At 40.4% G+C, this 21,763-nt stretch overlaps 1 protein-coding gene and 1 long non-coding RNA gene across 13 annotated transcripts in view; one reads left to right on the top strand and one right to left on the bottom strand.

The window, feature by feature from the left end:
* AIG1 (androgen induced 1) overlaps positions 1-21,763 on the top strand; it is a 227,621-nt gene that overhangs the window by 65,220 nt on the left and 140,638 nt on the right. For 11 of the 12 annotated variants that reach the window (XM_070602822.1, XM_070602821.1, XM_070602820.1 and 8 more), the window contains one exon: positions 17,071-17,172. In XM_070602822.1, the coding sequence (XP_070458923.1) occupies positions 17,071-17,172 (102 nt within the window). Of the gene's footprint in view, positions 1-17,070; positions 17,173-17,244; positions 19,957-21,763 lie in introns of those variants that run through there. The other variant, XM_070602826.1, reaches the window with a different exon arrangement.
* LOC139080736 (uncharacterized) overlaps positions 1-21,763 on the bottom strand; it is a 30,521-nt gene that overhangs the window by 2,628 nt on the left and 6,130 nt on the right. The gene's annotated exons all lie outside the window — the stretch shown is intronic.

Below are 21,763 nucleotides of genomic sequence, written 5' to 3'. Positions count from 1 at the left end.
TGAGAATTCTAAAGCAGACACCATATACCCAGAGGCATTTGCTGGTGCCTTTCTTTTATTATTATTATTATTATTATTTTATTGAGGTCACGTTGGTTAATAACGTGGTGTAAGTTTCAGGTATACATCATTATATATCAGTTTCTATATAGACTGCATCGTGCTCACCACCAATAGTCCAGTTTTCATCTGTCATCATACATGTATGCCCCTTTATCCCTTTCGTCCCCCCCACCCCCACCCAAGCCACCTTCCCCTCTGGTAACCACTCTTCTGCTCTCTTTGTCCACGTGTTTGTTTATCTTCCACAAAGGAGTGAAATCATGCACTATTTGTCTTTCTCTGTCTGGCTTATTTCACTTAGCACCACACCCTTATGGTCCATCCGTGTTGTTGCAAATGGCTCGTGCCTTTCCTTTTGGTTCCAGCCTGTGGATGAGCGGTCCCATTTTTACTTTCTGAGACTTCTCACCATCTCCCTCCCCATTTGGGCAAGACCCACAAACAACTGAAGAGGCTGCAAAATCTCCTCAGGAGAGCTGATTCCTGCTGCGTGCTCCTGTGGGCCACACGCTGCGCTGAAGGCCTTGCTCTAATGATTTAGTTAATGCTCATAGCCCCAAAAGGTAGGAATTTCATTATCCTCACTTTAGAGAAGATGCTTCCATGTTACAGTTTTACAGATGGGGTTGCCAGTGTCTAGGTCACTTGCCTGAGGTCCACCTCTAGTGAACGGGCACCCAGGCTTGCACCCAAACACTCTGACCAGTGGAGTACTTGCTCTGAGCAGGTATGCCTCACTTTTTGACAAGCCAAACCTAACTTTGCTTCTCATCATTCGCCCAATAGACATTTTCAGCTGGGGACATAAAGTCTGAGCCAACCACAATTTCAAATTTAGCAGGATGCATCAACAGAAGAAAGGGAGTGGTACAGAATCTGGATCAAAAGTCACTGTTTATCTTTTTCCTTGAGGCTATTCAACAAAGGACTGTTCATTTGTGCTTAATACTCAGCGGTTTTATAGTTTTACAGGCCAGTTTGCAAAGTACAAATTTTGGCAACAAAAGAACATCTTCCCGCCTTGTCTTCTCATTTCAACAATTGAGTACAGATTTAGGCTACCACATATTTACCCAATATGCTTGTTTTCAATATGTGAAAATAAGGTTTTATCAGGAGAATTAGCTACATTTTAAAAAATGGTTACAGTATCATCTGTAAATCATCTCTGGGCTTCCAAGAAGGCATAGTGCATAGCTGCACAATTGCAGAAGAATATTTTTGGCAAAAAATGATCCAATGCGTTCCACATGGGTATCCTAACAAATGAACTGTGCCTACCCAGCGAAATATTTTACTAAGAATTGCCGAAAGCCACTTTGTTCTGCTTTATCAAGAGAGATTTTTCAGTCAAATCTGCTTTTCTTTTTAAATTTATAATTTATCCCTCTACCTATTTTCCAACACAGATTTGAGGTGGTCTGAGTCAAATCAGTTCATCAAAGGGGCCCAGCTTCCTGGGCCTCAGCGTGGTTCAGCGAAGGCCGCCTGTAAATAATCTTGCCTGTTTGGATCAGTGTCTTCTATATTATGTGCAGGATACATAGAGGAACCTTCTTAGGCATTTTATCTTGAAAAGTAAGGCAAGTCAGGAAAATGGGGAGAAATGTTCCATAGACCTTCTGGCAAATTCAGCTACAATTGAGTGCCACATGCTAGTTGCTATATTAAATGCTCTCACAGGGTTTCACTTACTCTAGAAGGTGATCTTATAAAAACAAGAGGCAGTAGACAATAGGAAGCTCGCTCATGCCTGCAGACTGTGACGTCACCAAGAGGACAGGTGCACTGAGGTGGGAAGGCTGCTGCCATGCTGGCTGTAACAGCTGGTTCTTGCTTTGCTCACACCTACCTAGAGAATAATGCCTGCCATGTTGGACCCGGTCAGTAGTGATGGATGAATGCTCTGTGCTTGAAGAACTTCCAAGAGAAAGGGTAGGAAGGGAGGAAAAAGAAAGAAAGCCCTAGGGAGAAGAGTCATCCACACGAAGTAGATTTTCTTTGGGTCTCTTAGCTCTTTGTGCAGATCAGCATCAAGCAGATGTTTCTCCCCAGTCTTGGCACCTTCCTGAACTGCTGATCCTCAAAGTAATTACTTTAGTGCAACCTCCTAGCTCTTAATTGAACAGAAGCATTCTTCAACCAAAAGAAATCCGTAATTGGTCAGCAATTCTAGAGGGGGCCTAAGCAGATGACAAGGAATTCAGGTAGACCAAATGCCAAGAAAGATTCCAGAAGTGCCATCAGGCAGACAGATGGCTGACCTCAGGCTGCATATATGCATTTTTGAGCCATTTTGGTTCCAAAGATGACCATTTGCTTGTTGACTCCTTCCACTTTATTTATAGAGCGCCGATCCCCATAGAATAATTTAAAAGATAAAAGCAAAAGTCCACACACAGTTCTACAAGGAGCATTTATTACTTTTATAATAAGAAAACCGCGTATGTGTTCTCATTTGCAAATGTATTCTCATTTAGAGACTTTCATGCTTTAAATTTAAAGCATAAATTGTTCATAGAGGAAAAAAGAAGGAACATTGATACGCTGTTGATATGATACTAAAAAACAAATCCACTGATCTCTCCAAAAGTTCTTTTCCCATTGCAAACCTTGGACAGAATTTGCTACGTATTTTCATACTTTGTTTATGCGTATAATCTAAAATAAACAAAACACGGAAAACCGTAGCCTCCTTCCACTCCTATCTCCACAGCAGTTCAAAGGCAGTGAGGTGGCATTCTGTGGGTGCTCCAGTGTGCTGGGACAGCACTCAAATGCCACTGTAGCCAGGACCAAAGACCCAGACACTCAGTTCTGTCAGTCTATTTTGAAGTAAAGGTACTCACGCTAATAAAATTTTTATAGACTAAAGTTTGACTCAGAAAGATAATTAAGTAATTTATACTGATAAAAAAATATTGTCACCGACTGGAGTCTGCATAAGCTCTCCCTAGAGGCATGACAACTTTGAAGAGGATAAAGGGCAGCCGGAAGATTTCTGGGTGAACTTGAAATCAAGGCAAGGGGTGATGTCTGATGAAATTAGTGGCCGGTGGTCAAATTACTATGGTCTGATCCATCCTTTTGCACCATAGGGATTGACTTGCTGGGTGGACCAGAATGCTACCTTGGGTGGCCAGGGGACCTTGTCCTCTGTACAAAGCTGGAGACACTGTCTTGCTTTTTTATACCCCTAAGCCTACCCAATATGGCGATCATTTTTCTCCTGTTAGCATATCCTTGGGCAGACTCTAATTCATTTGATCAGGCTTCAACTTCCATGTTACAATAGTATCCTCATCAGGCCATCCTGATACTACACCCAAGGCACTGAGTATAAGCCGTTATTGACACATGGCCACCTAACACAGGATGCTTCTACGAAAGGATGCTCTAATGACTGACTTAATTAACTTTTATTAGATTACATTAAATTAGATTTTCTTAATTTTATTCTCAGGTGGTAACTTTAAATTCAAGTTATGATTAGCTGGATGTCTCTCCTATGTACTTATAGCTGCCCTGTGGGTATTCATTTTAGTGTAATCATATCTAATAATTAGACTGTATTCCCCTTTTATTTAAAAAGAGAAAGGCAGACACAGCAAGAGTTTGATTATTCAGTGATTTTTATGATGACAAAAGGTATAAATAATTTTTTGAAATAGACACTTCTATCAATGCTAATTGATTGACAGTGGTTCTCTAACATAATAAAATAGTCTTGGGTGAAGTTCATGGATGTGTTTAATTATTTTATTTATTGTCACTTGAAAGAGAGTAAAAGAAGCCTTGCTCAATTTATTTGGGAGTGCAATTCAATTTAAAAATGGATCAATGTAAAACTTTGAACTCATAAGAGGAGGGTTAGTTATTAGAATGCTAAAATGACACATCTTATGGAGTAATCTCACCTGTGTGAAGCGTAGGTGACCAATGTAGTCAAAAGAACCTGAGTCTTGGAGACAAACCTGGGTCTAATTCTAGATCTACCACTTCCTAATGCAAGTTCATAAGCTTTCAAAGTCTTGGTTTTTTGTTTTTTTTTTAACAGATTGGCACCTGAGCTAACATCGGTTGCCAATCTTCTTTTTTTGTTTTTTATTTTCTTTCTCCCCAAAGCCCCCCAGTACATAGTTGTGTATTTACATAGTTGTGGGTCCTTCTAGTTGTGGTATGTGGGACACCGCCTCAGCGTGGCTGGATGAGCCATGCCATGTTGGCGCCCAGGATTCAAACCGGCGAAACCCTGGGCAACCGAAACAGAGTGCCCAAACTTAACCACTCGGCCACGGGGCCAGCCCCAAAGTCTTGATTTTCTGTTGTGAAGAGTGGGCTCAAAAAAACCTAACTCGCTAGGGTTATTCTAACAGACAATGAGAGACAGGGTGTCTAAAACAGCATCTGGCAGACGACAAACAGTCAAAGAATGTCAGTTTCCTTCCATTTGCCCTAGCAATGGCATCACATCACAGAGAACATCGTGTTAAGTGACATACATTGGTGATGTATGATGCTGCCCCACTGCAAACACTCATTCAAAAGGTTAGAGAATTCCAAGGTTGGAAATTCCCAGGGTTTGTATGGTCATACCATGCAAAGTGCCAGAAGGAATTCTTATGCCTCAAGAAGACAGAAGAAGGTAAGGGGAAAGATTAAAATACTGGTAAAAGGGAAAGTAATAAACTGCTAGGTGCAGTTTACATTGTAAGTTAGGTATGTCTTCTCTGCTACAACCTCCTCACCAACAATTTCCAACTTAGTTCCCCTGGAAACTTTGGCAATGGTATGTATACATTTTATTTTCTGCGAGAATCAGTAATTGGCTTACTGAACTTGAAGGTCAAAATTTGCACAAAAGAGAAAAAAAATTATGATTTCTCAGAAGATCTTATCTGTCTTCAGAATTTTCACCAGGGAAATTTGTTTATCTATGTTACTGTTGATGGATACTGGGCTTGTTTCCGATTTTTCGGCTGTTCTGGGCAAAACTACTCTAAACATTCTTGTACATGTCTCCTGCTCCACATATGCAAGAAATTCTCCAGGAAAAAGCCTCCTAAACATGTGCTGCAGTGAAATACAAGTGTACCAACACACGTTGATCACCTCAGCCCGTGAGAATCTGAGTACGGTGTCAGGTGCCGTATTCCCTAAGAGGGGACTGTTATTCCTTATTTGCTGAGAATTGTTATCACACATGATTGTCAAATTTTTTTAGATTCTTTTTCTGCACCTGCGGAGGTGATCATATTATTTTTCTCCTTTGTTCTGTTGATGTGTGAAATACATAATGACTTTCTAATATCAGACTAACCTTGCATCCTTGGGATAAAACTGACGTGGTCATGATGTAGTATGTTTCATAAACATTGATGAATTTATTTTAAGGTTCTGCTTAGGATTTTTGCGTGTGTTCGTGAATGATATTTGCATGAGATTTTCGTTTCTGTAACTGTTCTTTTCTGTTATGATATCACTGTTATCCTAGCCTTATGAAGTATGCTGGGGCACGTTCTCTTCTTTTCATCCTCTGGAAGATTGGTGAGAAAGAGTGGAGTTGTCCCTTTGAGTGTTTTATGGAAACCACTGCTGATGTGTGTCTGTCTTATTCTTCTTGGGAAGATTTCTAACTTCTGACTTGATTTCACAATTATAACATTATTTGGATTTTCTATTTCCTCTTGAGTCAGTTTTGATAAGTAGTGTTTTCTGAATTGAGAATTTTATTTCATCAGATTTTCAAATTAATAACAAACTTGTCCACAAATGTTTTTGATAATTTTGTTCTCATGATATCTGTAGCAATGTCCCTTTTCTCTCCTGGTAGGTATTTCCTGATATTCCTTAAATTGCTTATTTATGTTTTCTCTTTTTTTTCTTTACCAGCCTTGCCAGAATTTATCTTTGCTTCATTGATCCTATCTTGTATGTTTGTTTTCTGTTTCACTAATTAGTTGGCTGTTCTTTTCTATTTCTGAAGATGTATAGCTCACTCATTAATTTTTACTCTTTCTTCTTTTCTGGTGTAAGTATAGAAGCCTATACGTTTCCTTCAATTGACACTTTATATCCCACAAGAATTGTATCTATCATTTTTATTATTGTTTATTTATAAATATTTTCTAGAGTCTGTCATGATTTTAGGTTCAATCCATAAGTTTTTTAAGTAAGTATCTTTTAGATTTCCAAACATATAAGAATTTTTAGCCTTCTATTATTGATTTGGAACTTAATTGGATTTTGATTAGAGACTACAATCAGTAGGATACCAATACTCTGAGATTTTTTTGAAGCTTGCTTTTTGGCCTAGATGGTGGTCAGTTTTCATAATCTCAACTTGTGCTTAAAAAGAACACGTGTTTCAGGTCACAACATCCTCCTGAATGCCCATGTCAGGCCACGAACCCACGTGATGGCTTTCCTAGGGCTCTGATGGCTCTCCATGGTCATGAAGTGTCAGCGTAATTTTTCTTTCTCTTTCTTCTCAATGCAGAGCTAAGGTTACAGCAGGCCCATTTCCTTACTGTCCTCTTGTGTGCTGAGGGTCATTCCTTATTCACCCTGACACTGAAGGGGTAACCCTCTGCATACTAGTTTTATGTGGAGGCCTCCAGGCTCCCGCCTTGGGCAATCTTTATCTCCTATCTCCTGAATCCCACAGAGCATCAAAAGCTAAGCTCATGGTCACTGAGGTTTGACAGGTGCCTCTGGAGGAAAGCTGGCCTCTGAGCTCGCTGCCCTCCTGGATTCTCACTCTCACTTTATTTTGACATCTACAGTTTCACTACTTTTTGTCACATGGTGGTTTATTTTAAAATATGTCTTATATTTCCTGGATATGTTATGAAACACAGAATCAGGATTATATAGTATGATATTGTATATATTTAAGAAGGGGATATATATATAGAATATGTATGTGAATATGCAGACGTATGTGTGGGTGTGTACATTTTTTTCTTGTGTATGTGAAGAGAAACTGAAAGGGTAAAAAAGAAACTAATAAACGGTAACCTATTTAATGTTTTATTAGCCTTTTATTTTTTTGGTTGTTTTCATTGAGAGAGTAATTCGGAGCATTTATTTCGCCATATAGATGATATTTAAGCTCTGATTCCCTTTCTACCGCAAGCCTTATCTAAAGAGTGGGCTCATCCTTGGCCCTTACTGAGTCTCTTTTGTGTCAGTGTCTCAGTAATAGAAGTTATCTTAACTTTAAGTCCCTTTTCAGGAAGTGATTGGGCCAGCTACGTCAGGGTTCAGCTCTACCATCGCGCCTCAGCTCTACCATCGCGCTGTTAAAGGACATAACTGTTTCCGTTGTGTTTATTGGATCCAGCTACGTGACTGTGCGTTTTGCTGGAGTACCTGATTGCCCTTTTCATTCTGTCTATGCTGTTGGCTGTACTCTGTAGTTTTCCATCAGAGTCACAACTACTCCTGATTCATGCTCATCATATCAGTATTTCTTTGCCCCTATTTCTGTAGCTTGATGGATGACCGGAAAGTGAAAGAAACAAAAAGTTTCCTTCCTGAGGGCCTCATCTTCTCCACACCCTACCCTCTCACAATACACGCCACCTTACTAACCAGGCCCACCACCTCCAGGATGCTCTCTGGGCAGTGTAATAAACCTTCAAACATCGCTCTTTACAAAAGAAGACTGCCACCACTGGAAGGCAATCCCAGGCAATTGGGGTCCACTTGGTGGAAAAAAAGCAAAGATGAAAGCCATCTGTTCCATGTTTCAGTCAGTGGTGACGCAGGCCTGGCAGAGATGCCTGAGGCTCCAAGGAGAGCCAGGACCAGGGGAATATGGCATGATTGGTGCGGTTTCAGCCTGTAGGCACAGAAGTGACATGGGCATGACCCTTGACAAAGAGTCTGGGCACCCCGGGTCATAGGGACTTTGCCCTATAAGCTGGTACTCTGGGGAAGACTTGCACCCCAAAGATGATGTGAGAATAGATAGGAGCCTATTAATTAAGATTTGAGTAGAGATGAGGCATAGTTTCAAGGTACACGACAAGACCCAAGTATCAGTTAGGACCAGCAAATATTCTGCATCAATCCTCTTATCTATCCTGTGGATATAAACTTACCAGAGGGAAGATGTACCTGGTCGAATAATCCTTATTGAGACACTTGAAATAATGCACTTATTACCAGTGAAAGCAAACAGGATTCTCCTGACTTGTTCTACATTCCATGTTGTTTTCCTGTGACTTTGATGTCATGTTCCATCCATGATTTTTCTCCATTTATGACCATTTTCCTTTTCCTTTTGACTTTTCTAGAATGATTAACCAAACATATTTACTTGCCAAACATTCATCGATTTCCCGCTTTGTGCAGACCTTTCTAGAGAAACCAGAAATGAAATAGCTTTTGGCATTTGTGAGGTAGTGGAAAATATGTATATTGGTCTCTGCCCACCCCGGTTCCTGACACAGAGCTCCTAAAACCCCTGTAATTTCCTAAGTGATAAGAGCACTAGGAGCGTCTTTTGTTCTAATGAGGCAACTCTGGGACGGGCTCCTGGTGACTTCTGCATGGGAGCTGGTCGCCAGAAAGACCAAGCTATGATTAGTAGCTTGGAATTTTCAGTGCCGCCCCCTCTCCTCTTGAGAAGGAAGAAGGTCTGAAAATGGAGTTAATGATGGATCATGCCTACGTGATGAAGCCTCCATATAGTCTAGGATTTGGGGAGCTTCCAGGTTGGTGAACACAGGGAGATGCTGGGAGAGTAGCAGGCCCAGAGAGGGCATGGAAACTCTGCAACCCTTCCCACGTACCTTGCCCTACACATCTCCTCCATCCGGATGTCCGTCTGTGTCCTTTATCACATCCTTTTAGAATAAACGTTAAGTAAATGTTTCCCTGAGTTCTGTGAGCCACTCTAGCAAATTGATAGAACCCGTGGTGGGGGATCATTGGGACCTCCAGCCTATAACCAGTTGGTCAGAAGTACTGATGACAACCTGGACTTGAGATTGGCTTCTGAAGGCAGGAGGCAGTCTCGTAGGACTGAACCTTAACCTGTGGGATCTGACATTGTCTCCAGGTAGATAATGTCAGAATTGGGTTAAATTGTAGGACGGCCAACTAGTGTCAGAGAATTGGTTGGTGAGGGGGACTCCTAATGAGGGATGCAGCTGACAGTGCTAGCAACTGATATTCCCAGTATCTGGAAGATGATGGATGCATGGGCCCTGAAGAGGGGACCTGGGAGAGGCACCACAATATCCAGTACAGTTATTGGATATACGTATAAAACTTTTTGACCTTGCTTAATTACCACCCTTAGCTTTCATGAATACAAAGATAAAGGAGGAAGAATGATGATCTCAATGCAGAACCAAATTCAATGAGATGAAAACTTTTTCATTAGAAAAATCTTAGCACTTAGGAATAGAAAGCAATTTATTTAACCTGAGGAAGGGTGCTTTCTCTAGCCTGCCCTTCCACGGTGGGTATAACCCCTCTGTGGGCCAAGCGCCTCAGGTTCAGTACCCACTCCACCAGCTCGTACGTGCCAAGGCCTTCGCCATGCCTCCCCAGGGCCACAATTCTGACTGCTCTCATTCTGGGACTGGCATTTGCTTCCAGGGCAGCCCCGGTTTCTGTGTTTGCGACTGTGCTGGTTTTTTCCCTGTTCTTTTTTTTGTCTGTATGGGTGGTTGTTTTTTTTTGGCTCCCAGTGATTCCCTTTCTTTCTTGTGTGCTCAGCAGTACATTTGAGAGTGTATTTGTCGTATGTATTCAGCACCTGGTGTTTCGCAGCGGGAAGGTTTTCCAGCATGTCTAGTCCACCATACTGCAGAAAGCCAACCCCAGCTGTCTTCACCAAGGCGGTTTCTCCTTTCACTGCTTATAATATGCCTTTCCATTTTATGTGGCTTTATATTTTACTTATTTTTCAGTCTGTCCATTCACCTTTATCTTCTTCTCTTCTTTAAGGCTCGGTTTTTCTTCTTTGACCTCTTTTCCTTAATGGAGAATTATTTGATCATAAATTATACTTTTCTTGGCATAATTTTCCTAGTTTGTGTTGTTCCATTGCCTTCTTTTGGGAGGGATCATATTCTGCTTTATCTCTCTCTCTTTTTTTCCTGTGGTATCTGTGAATACATTCCATGCTATTTCTTTTCTCAGCTTACTCATCCTTAAATTGGTCTGTTCCTCCTGAGCCAGCTATTTGTGAAAGGGTAGAACTGGAAACAGGTTAGGGAACTGAGCGAGGGCAGCTGGAATCTCCGTCTGTTTTCCATCACCGTCCCCTGGAGAATGGCTTCTTTCTGGGCTACACTCATTTCTCTTTCCTTGACTCCTGGTCCCAAGCCTTTTGTGTGGTCACAGGGAGCTGGGTGTTTGTCAGGTGAGCGTGAGCTGTGCATTCAAGCTGGTTACCACGGATCCTTGTTTACTTAACAGACCCACATCCTGCTTGTTGCAGAGACGACATGCTGGCTCATTTCTACTTGACATCATCACCTCTGACTCCTGAAGCCAACCAGGGATCCGAACATTTCCCCAGAGCTCCCATGCATCTCAGACCTCCTGCTCCCAGCAGGGGTCATCCAGGGTCCCTTCGTGAGTGTCGTCTGTTGTGATCTCTCTGTTCTGCTCACTCAACCGGGGAGCCCTCGGGTCTTGTTTCTTACACCAGAGTCTTCCCCTGTCCTGGTTCAGTTGTCTTAATACTTGGCAGCCTTTTGAAAAGAGTGATGTTTGGATTATGGGTGTTTCCTACTTTCTTTGGTTTCATTTCTGTTTCTCATTGTCCTTATTCTTGGTTGATTTCAGGAAAGAGAGCCTTTAGTCTTCCATCTTGATCTACAAGTCCAGAGGAGGATTAATTTAGGACGATAGAAAACTTAAGTGGTGAAGGAGGGGCTGATAGAAGATCTGAGAAGGGATAGGCTAGAAGAATAACCTTGGAAAGAAGGATTATCTTCCTCACGACAGGAAGACAAAAAAGTTACAGAGAACATAAAAGAGAGATTTTAGGTCAATAGAAAGAAAACTGAAGTCGTAAAAGGGTACTTGCTCCTATGGGAGATGTGGGGTCTGCCACATATAAGGAGCAGCAATACACCTTTGTTCATTTATTCAGCAACTTTTTATCATAAATATGTTATATGCCGGCAATGGGGGAACGGCAATGAAGACAGACAAGCTCCTGATCTCTGAGACTTCACTTTCTCACTGAATAGCCAGACAATGAATAATTGAACAACAACAAAAAGAGCCTCTTTTCCCTCAAGGTCTATGACACAAAATAATGGCGCAGCGGAGTCATTGGCAAGGCTTCCATGAAGAGGTGCTGTTTAAGCTAGACCTGAAGAAACAGAGAATCCAGCCACGTGAGAAAGGGCAAGAACATTCCTGGCATGGAAAGTAGAAAATGCTACAGTCCTGAGGCAGAAAATCGCTTAATGAGTTTTAGGAGCAATCAAATTGTCAGTTGGAGCTTAGGGAGTAAGAGGGAATACAGTACAAGCCGAGGTTGCAGGCACAAAATCCTATGGGCACCTAGAGAAGCTGGGTTTTTATTCTCACATTATTTACTCAGCCAGTAGAGATAATTAAGGACCTAAATGTAGATAAATGTGGATAATTTATAAATTCCACCAGAAAGATGAGAATTGAAAGCCATGAAGAAAGGCATAACATCAACACGTACTTTAGAAACTCTCTAAGTGGAAATTCTGGTTTTAAGGTAATTTGAGCAGAATGCATAGTATAAAAAATATAATGTTACCCATAGCTCATAATTCAAGTAGAGGAGTCCAGTGTCACACTTCTAGGAATGAGTACTAGAAACTAATTGTCCTCTGAAACAAAAGATACTACAACGTTTCAGAGGCCCCGTGCTTCACTGTGCATTTCTGAATTTGAGGGTATGGCTGAGGGAAGGCAGCCAGAAGGCGAGCTTTTAGGGACTCAGGAGCTCCTAGATTTGGAAAGTGGGAAGACAAGGGCCTTGTCAAAATGAGACTTCCACTCTTTGCATGGAGGCCATCAGACAAAGCCAGAACACATCCAGAACACATAGCTTCTTCTCAGGCTCCATGTGCTTGGAAAGAGAAATTACACGGGAAACATGTCTAAACATTACCTCTCAGCAACAATATGACCATGGAAAGAATTGATGGGAAAGCAAATCATGAAAAGGAATCTGGAAGCAAAGGAATAGAGCTCAGAACAGAACTTAAATGATTTCAGTCAGTATTTGGTAAAGTCTGGGTACATTATAATAGATTCGTTTTAAAAGGGGAAGCAATTTTGTAGGAATCATGTTATGTTGAAACTAAAGACTTTCAAGATGTATTCATTAATTTCCTCCTTCCCTCCCTTTCTCCTTCCTTTCCTCCTTCAATAGTGGGTGTTTGAGATAATGCCAAACGGCCTTTATAGGCAACTCTATAGATAAGTGACTTTTATCTTTAGCCTCCTTCATGGCAGACTTCTCTGTGACGTCCTTTGCGTTCTAATCCATTTTTACTAAATTCCAAAGATTTTCTCATTAATCAGTAGAGCGTCTTCTTAGAAGTGGACTAAAGCTGATTAGCTTCAGCTTCTACTGGACTCCATGAGAGACTCCTTACAAAAAGAGACAAAGTGTGAATCTGGTTTTCTTTTGCATTCATTTCTAATAGTTCTGGGGGTTCAGATGAGGCCCCCATGGCTAGCTGTAACACAAGAATTCTTTCTGGGAGGCTGGAAGGACTGGGAAGTGACTGTGTTCCTCCCATTCTCAGTTCAAGTACAGTATTCGGTCCTGGCAGCTGAGAAGCAGCAGGTGTGTGCTGAGGAATAGCTGGCCATTGGTGCTGGCCAGAGAAGGAGCGTCTTCACAACAGCGGAACGTTTCAGTACCACTTCGCCTGTCCAAGAGAACCTATTTTTGTTTCATATCCGTGCCCTGGTCGTAGAGTTCAAACTTATTTTGGGTTTGCTGATGATCATACTATCAAGAGGATACCAGCGCAGGAAGCCAAAAAGCTACCATCTGTGTGGTGTTTATATCTCAAGAATTATTTAGGAGACTAATTACTCAGCTGTGCCTCTTGACCTTCTAGTGTTACGCTAAGAAACTTGGTGACTGACACTTTCTTGAAAGGCACTTCACTTTTCATAACCCGTGTAATCCCCCCAATATATGGTAGGGGTCAAAGGATTGACCAAATTGCACTAGTAAGGATGATCCCACAATGCTTTCCATGTGGTAGGGACACCATGAATGGTCACTCCTAGTGAATAGAAAGTAGCTCTCAACAGTGGTGTGCTGGTAAACAATTAAAAAAGGCTCACCAGGGAAAAACCACCTGATTTGTCGTATTTGCCAATTTCTATAGTGGAATATTAAGAACAACTTATAAATTCAAAAACTTAGATGAAATGGAGAAATCCTGAAAAAGGCGAAAGTGACTAAAACTAACTCAAGAAAAGAATGGAAAGCTGGAAAATTCTATGTCTATTAAAGAAATTGAATCCACAGTTAAATCTTCTCAAAAGGAAACTTACAAGTCCAGATGGCTCCACCGGAGAAGTATATCAAATAGGTAAGGAGGAAATAAGGCCAATCTTGCACAAAGTCCTCCAGAAAATAAAGGAGGGAGCACTTTCCAATTTACATTTTGAGGCCAGCATTATCCTATTACCAAAATTAGAAAAAGACGTTATGAGAATAGAAAACTAACTACAGATTGATATACTTTATGCATAAAAATGGAAAAATATCCTTAGTAAAATGTCAGCAAGTTGAATCCAGCAAAATATAAAAATGATGATACACGATGACCAGGAATTAGGTTGGTTTAACATTCACAATCAATCGATATAATTCATCATATGAACGAAATAAAGGAGAAAAACTGTATGATCACCCCCAGATATGTAGCAAAGTCATCTGAAAAATTTCAGCACTCATTCATTACTTTCCTAAGTTAAGAATAGGAGAGATTTTCCTCAACTTGATAAAAGGCATCTAAGAAAAACTGCAACTAATCTCAAACTTAAATGTTGAAAGGTTGAACCCTTTCCCTGAGATAGGGCAGAGGGCAGGGCTGCTCACCCTAAGTCGCTTCTGGTGAGCACTGCGCCAGGGCCGCAGGTGGTGCAGCAAGAAGAGAAAAAGAAGCAAAAAGCATACAAACTGTAAAGAAGAAACACTGTCTTTATTTGTAGATCATGTACATGTAAAAATCTACAGTAATTTTTTGCATAACTACTCAAACTACTAAGTGAATTTAGCAAAGATACAGGATACTATGCCAATATACAAAAATCAGTTGTATTTTTGTATATTGGCAACAAAGAGCTTAAAAGAACTTAGTACTATCCACAGTAGCACAAAAAACACGAAATGCTGAGTGACAGGTTTAACAAAATATGTGCAAGATCTGTACACTGGAAACTGCAAGCATTGAGAAGTTTGAGAAGATGTCAACAAATGGAGACATAAGTTTTGTTCCCGATTAGAAGACTCAATGTTAAGATGCTGTTTCTCCCCAGATTGAATATATTGATTCAGTAGAGTCATAATCAGAATTCTAGGAGGATATTTTTGTAGGAATTAACAAGCTGAGATCCTAAAATTTAAATGGAAATGCAAAATACTTAAAATAGCCAAAACAATTTGGGAAAAGAAGAAGAGTGGAAGCGTATTGTCAGCAGAATTCTCAGATGGCCCCAAGATTCTGCCCCCTGCTCCACAGCCCTGTGTAATCCCTTCCCCTTGAGGAAAGAAGGTACCTGTGAATATGAGGAGGTATTGCTCTCATGATTAGGGTACATTATAGGGGAAAGGTACGGAGATTTCCACCTATGGCTCCATCCAGGATTGAAAGACTTCATGCCTGTGTGTAGACACCCAGACCAAATGTAAAACTTTGATCCCCACCCTACAGAAACAGATGCCTCTTAACCATCTCTCAGGTCAAGGGACACACACATTTATTGTGCAGTCAGCTCTCCTTGGTCAGTCCCAGGAAGGAGGCCCACACAGGCCCTGAGGCGCACTTGGGTCTATTTGGGCAGGGAATTCCAGGTCTCGGTTTCCCAGGATGTGGTTTAGGAGTGGGGCTGACCGTGGGTAGACAAACCACTTGGCCCTGGGATCTCCTCCCTCCATGGGGAGGAGGAGACTCCACCTGGCTGCAGGAGGATCTTCCACAGCGGGACACCTCAAACTTTCGTGTGCAAATGAATGCCCTCAGGGTCTTGTTAAAAGGCAAGATCAGAACATATCAGGCTGGACGACATTCAGCACATCTAACAAGATCTCTGGTAACATGGGTGCTGTTGATCCATGGAACCCACTCTGAGTAGCAAGGCTGTAAAGCATGGGGCCCAGGTCTGAGGGCAGGTCACACTGATACTCAGTACCTTTGATGTCTCAGTGGAATGAATAAATCAAAATTGTGGATAATTCAAAACTTACTCATTGTTCCTAGAAAATTCTTAATGATAGTTAATGTTAAACTAGTAATAGTTTTTTGTCTCTTTTATCTTGTGCATTTATCAACTGAGTTTGAAAATAGTTGACCCCAAGGCAGGGTAAACAACTGGGAACCCCAACCTGGTATTAAAACAATGTGTGTAATCTACAATAAATATTCATCACATCCTAGGTTTTAAGGATGAATTTCTTTTTAGGCCAAGATTACCCATGTCATGGCTGACACACTTGGAAAAGAACTTTGGAAACCTTTTGACTACTAGTCTTAACCTATAACCACCAGGAGGTTTATAAAAAGTGGCATTAAAATATTTGTTACTGGGGCCGGCCCGGTGGCACAGTGGTTAAGTTTGCACGTTTGCCAGTTCAGATTCCGGGTGCAGACATGGCACCACTTGTCAAGCCATGCTGTGGCAGGCGTCCCACATATAAAGTAGAGGAAGATGGGCACGGATGTTAGCTCAGGGCCAGTCTTCCTCAGCAAAAAGAGGAGGATTGGCAGCAGATGTTAGCTCAGGGCTAATCTTCCTCAAAAAAAAAAATTCTTATTAATAAAATGTGGGGGCATGGATGACTTATAAGAAATGAGATAAAAATTGTTTCTGTTTTTATTACTCATGCTACATTTTACCCTTGTCCTATTTATTATTTTGAGCTGTAACTGTAAAGAAACTTTGATCCCTCTCTCTGGGATGGTGCCCTTTTCCATGCTACACTTATTGACTATTTACAAAAGCATTGACTTTTTCTTTTAAATCCTATAGTGAAGGTTAAGACCTTGGGTCATTCATTCCTTTATTTTATCTGAGCTGCTTCTCTCATCATTAGTTTGAAGAAAGATAAGATAATAAATTCAGTACTCTGCTCTCTTTTTGATAATTATGCTGCTGATGGGTCAAAATAAGGCTCTGGAACCCAGATGAACTTATAAGTTATTCCAAGAGAATTAGGAATCTTCCTTTACCCTCATGCACTCTGCTTCTCAGTGCAGCTAAAGCCCATGTAAATTAATACATTTGCTGGAAAAGTGACTTCGGGACATTTTATAGCGGTGATTTCAATGCTGTTAGTGGTGAAATAGAAACTTGAGAATGTGGAGATTAATTTAAACCACATGATGGGTTCAAGGAAAATACAGTACAGCTTCTTGAATGTGTGCTAACTCTGTACAGTGCAGAATGGGATCCAGAAAACCACTAGTGAACTTTTAAACCCTTTTGAGAGAAATCAAACCAACACAATTAGCCCTGGAAGGGAGCTGTTCCAGATGACAGACAGATCATTTCTCTCTCCCTCACAAACAAATGCCTTTGCCTGAGAGAACACAATTGGGAGATCAAGGAAGAGGAAGGACCCCAACCTTTACCCCAGTGGAATGAAGTTAGCACTATCTTTCCAGAAATTAGCTGGTTTACTGAATTGTGCTTCATTCTAGATTGCAATTCTTTGGGGTTCTTTGAACAATAGGTGACCAACAAATTTTCTGTTGTGAATAGTTGGTGAATTCAAAATAAGGAATTTCTTTTGTCTTCCAGTTCGTCGTAGCGGTGTTCTGGATCATTTATGCCTACGACAGAGAGATGATTTACCCGAAGTTGCTTGATAATTTTATCCCGGGGTGGCTGAATCATGGAATGGTGAGTGGACTAAAAGAAATGATTTCATTTTATTTAAAAAAAAATCTGTTAAAGAGCTATTTTCCAATTTAGGCTCTCCATAGACTCTACCTAAATAGCTGTGAAATCTTGGAAGATTGCAATGAGAGATTACAATTCAAGAAGAATACTGAATGGAAATAAAAAATGTTTTCCCATGAAATTGAGTCACTATTAAAACTATGTAGTAGATGAATCCACAGTTTAGAAGAGGTATCGGTGTTAGATACACTGCAACTAGCTTATTCCAGGATGAATTTAATTTCTGTGCCATTTAAAGGCTTGTCCCCTCTTGGAGCCTAAGTATTGATTCCCACCTGCACACCTATCGACACCCTGCTCTTCCTCCACCTCACATCAATGAGACTATGTTGGCAGTAACCATTGCGCTTGGAGACTTGCCCCCAGAGGAGCAACAAAGCTCTTATTTTCCCTGGGAGACCTGCCGCAAGCATGGGAGGTGTCTTCAGTGGTGGCTCTCTGCCTTGTCAGGTTCTGCCCGTCCCAGGGTATTTGTCTGCAGCTGCTGGGTCCTTGTCTTCTTCTCCGTGTAATTCTCTCTGATGCTTTAGCCGTGGTGTTAACCTCACAAGTTTCAAATCAGATACTTTGGTTGGTTTCCACATCACTTGAAAAGATTTGAGGATATGTTTTCTGCAGAGAAATGGTGTCGTCTTCCCTTTCTGCTTCTGGAACTGAGCACTGTTTTGTTGTTAACTAAGAAGCCTGTATTTTTGGGTTACAGCAATTTTTAGAATATGTCACTGGGTGCTCCTGCTGAAAAGGGCAACCTATCACAGAAATTATAGGGGAACGAAAAGCTAGAAGTCATGAGTCTTAGGTCCAGAATAAGAGTTTCCCTTCTGCCCCCAAGTTTGGTATATTTCAAGAAAAGTGGTGTGTACTAACGAACAAACATTCCTGTCCTGAGGGCTTTCATCAATGCTTTCTTAAGCCAACGCGTCAGAAGTGCCACATCTCAGAGAACTGGAATTTTCTTCGAGGCCAGTTAGACCCGCGCTGTTGGAGGATTAACATGGCACCTCTGGTCTACTTCCAAACAAATAGCGGGGTCTTGTCAGTTCAGTTTAACCGTCCAAGAGCCTGACAGGGTCCTTCTGCCCCTCTCCAGCTTGTCACTTTTCTTGAACGTGGGAGACCCTTTCTTGAGCCCATGTCTTTGCAATCCTCTGACCCCAAAGCACTTCCCGTTCTTGACTGGGAAACTCCTCCTCATCCTGCTAGTTTACGTAACATCTTCTCTAAGGAGCTTTCCTCACCCCACAAGCCAAGTGAGCGCTTCCATTATTTGTGCTTCCACAGCACTTTCATATCTCTATTGTACATGTCAACGTCCCCCACAAAAGTGTCATGCAAAACAGCAGCCTTCAACTCCCAAGCACTCTGCCTGGCCACAGGACATTTGGTAGGATCAATCCATATTTATTAGATTGATGAATGAATTCCATATAGCCAGTTTTCATAATTCTTTGCCAGTCGATACTAATAGCTACTGTTTTTCAAAAAACTTACTGTGTGCCAGGCCTTCTATAGTGGTTATATCATTTAATTTTCACAATGGTACTATGAACGAGAAGTTATTATCCCTTTTACAGGTAAAGAAACTGAAGCTCAGAAAGCTTCTTACAACAGAGGGGTGTTAGCTGAGAATAAATGATTGTATCACGTGCTATAGAAGTACCATCCTTGACTCTTTGGCCTTGTTATCTATATTCCAAAACTGCACAATATTACCTTTGGGCTAGAGAATAAATCACAGTCTTTGCAGATCCTGGCAGTATTTAATGTTTTGAGCGGATGGTTTATTAAGCATGTATGCAGCCATTAGGACTTCAACTTGACTCCCATAATTTTCCCTTGATTTACTTTGATGGGTTCAAATTCTCACTCTTGGAGACAAACACTACTTAGAAATGCAAGGAGGGTTTCAGAGACACAAGCATTTAGGAAAAGGAAAAGAAATTAATAGTGTGTTAAATCCTCTCAGATAATATGAGCTCAATAGATTCTTTCACAATGAATTTGGTTTCCTAATAGAGATGAACGATCATTTCTTTGCTTTTCTTCATGCTCCAGCTTATGGTTCCAGAATCACTAACAAAGAAATTGTATATGGTAGCTGAGAAATATTTTGCAATATTAAACAATTTATATTACCCTAAATTTGCATATATGTAACTTTAAATAGAATATTCATAAATGCCTTGTCAATTAAAACATGGATGTTAAATGCTGTAATCGTGAATAATTTTTATAAAAATGTGTAATGAGTTATGAAATATCAAAAAATTAAACAAGCATTTTCAGCTTTTTAAAAATTTTATTTAAAAGTTTAATAATAATTATAATTTGTATTTGCTTTTAACTTTAACAGATTACTTTGAATATTTAATTTTAACAATAATTCCTTAGGGGCCGGCCCCACGGCCGACTGGTTAAGTTCTTGTGCTCCGCTTCAGTGGCCCAGGGTTTCAGCAGTTCAGGTCCTGGGTGTGGACATGGCACTGCTCGTCAGGTCATGTTTAGACAGCATCCCATATAACACAGCCAGAGGCACTCACAACTAAAATATACAACTATGTACTGGCGGGCTTTGGGGAGAAGAAAAAAAAAAGATTGGCAACAGATGTTAGCGTAGGTGCCAATCTTTAAAAATAATAATAATAATAATAATTCCTTAAAAATTGTTTATATTTATTTTAATGTTCATATTTTGATGAAAACATTAAAGATGTCTATACTTTGTATATACATATTTTTATTGAGATCATAATAGTCTATAGCATTGTGAAATTTCAGTTGTACATTATTGTCAGTCACCATATAAATGTGCCCCTTCACCCCTTGTGTCCACCCCCCTGACTGTCTTCCCTCTGGTAACCACTAATCTGTTCTCTTTATCCATGTGTTTGTTTATCTTCCACATATGACTGAAATATTATGGTGTTTATCTTTCTCTGTCTGGCTTTTTTCACTTAACATAATACCCTCAAGGTCCATCCATGTTGTTGCAAGTGAGACAATTTTGTCTTTTTTTATGCCTGAGTAGTATTCCATTGTGTGTGTGTATATATATATATATATATATATATACACCACATCTCCTTTATCCATTCATCAGTTGATGGGCACTTGGGTTGCTTCCATGTCTTGGCTATCATGAATAATGCTGTCTACCTCTTTTATCTCACCAAGAATGTAGCAATCTTAGAATTTCTTTGCAGAAGAGAAGAGGAAACAGGTTAATAGATGAGTTACGACAAATACGCCTTGCTGAGTAACCACTAGGTTATCTCCAGGCTCCATGCAAATAGCACCCAGAAAAAATGTAATGCATTTCAATTAAAAATATAAACATACAAAATGTAGCACATTTAAATAGAATCAATTCAGTATCCAAAATCAAAAACTGTTCCATCCTTGCAGCCATATTGATCTTTGTATTCCCAGCAACTCAACAGCACCTGTCACCCATTAGGCATTCACTAAGTGTTGATGATAAAAAGGATGTTTGTGCATTTGCTTTTGAAACTTGGAAGACTGTCACATTTACATTTATATCTTTCTACCACCTTTCTATCCTCAGTCCACTGATAATCAGACAAAAGAAAAACAAGTGATATCAGCAAATGAATCAGAGTTTCCACAATATAATGAGAAAGGTCTTAGAGAGTTGTGCTGGGTTCTGCATGACTGCAACATGTGGGGGCTGAGCTTTGATTTAATTCAATCTAGCAAACATTTATTGAAAACCTATGACACACAAAGCACCCTGCTGGGCACTGTTGGGTTACAGGATGAGAAAAACAGATGCAATTCGAAAGGATGGAAATGGCTTGTTTGAAGTGGAGGAGGGTAGGTAGGAATTCCACAAGCCAACAGAGGAGCTCCCAGTGGGCTGTGTTCGCTCTGACAAGGAGAAGCGCTATTGTTATTCTGGCCTGTTTCTTGGTTGCAAAAATAGATCCCTGAACCTTTCTGTTCTGCCAATTGTAATTTTAAAGCATTGTCAGAGGAGTAAATATGCATTAAAAGCGATAAATAAATAAATATTTAAACTAGAAAGATTGCAGACTCTCAGTGATGCTATAACAGGAGAAACCAACAATGAGACAGTGTCTCTGCTTATTGAAGATCTAATTAATGTTTATAAAGTGCTTTGAGAATGCCAAGCACTGCAGAATGTTAGGATATTATTATTATCACCACAGATCTTTAAGCAGACATGACCTAGATATTCTTATAATCACAGCAGGAGTTGTTCATTCCCCATATAATTTATGAGGAGAGAAGAAAGATATAAACCCCACCTCTCTTCATGCTTGATTTGTCAGTTATTCTTGTTACCTGTAACTGATCCTCACGAGACCCTTAATTTAGGCAACTATTTATTCTGTTCAATATTATTTTGACATTTGGTAATTACTAAAGTTTTTGTACATCTGTCTTTCCCAGAAGAGAAGGCATTAAATACTGCTTGGATGATCACTGGTTTTGCAGGAACTCAGATTTGATGTTATTCTTTTAGTAAATAACACAACTTTTGGAAAGT

This window comes from Equus przewalskii, chromosome 32, assembly GCF_037783145.1.
Source record: "Equus przewalskii isolate Varuska chromosome 32, EquPr2, whole genome shotgun sequence".
Taxonomy (NCBI): domain Eukaryota; kingdom Metazoa; phylum Chordata; class Mammalia; order Perissodactyla; family Equidae; genus Equus; species Equus przewalskii.
The sequence above is the reverse complement of the archived record's forward strand: the minus strand, read 5'-3'. Positions and strand labels throughout refer to the sequence as shown.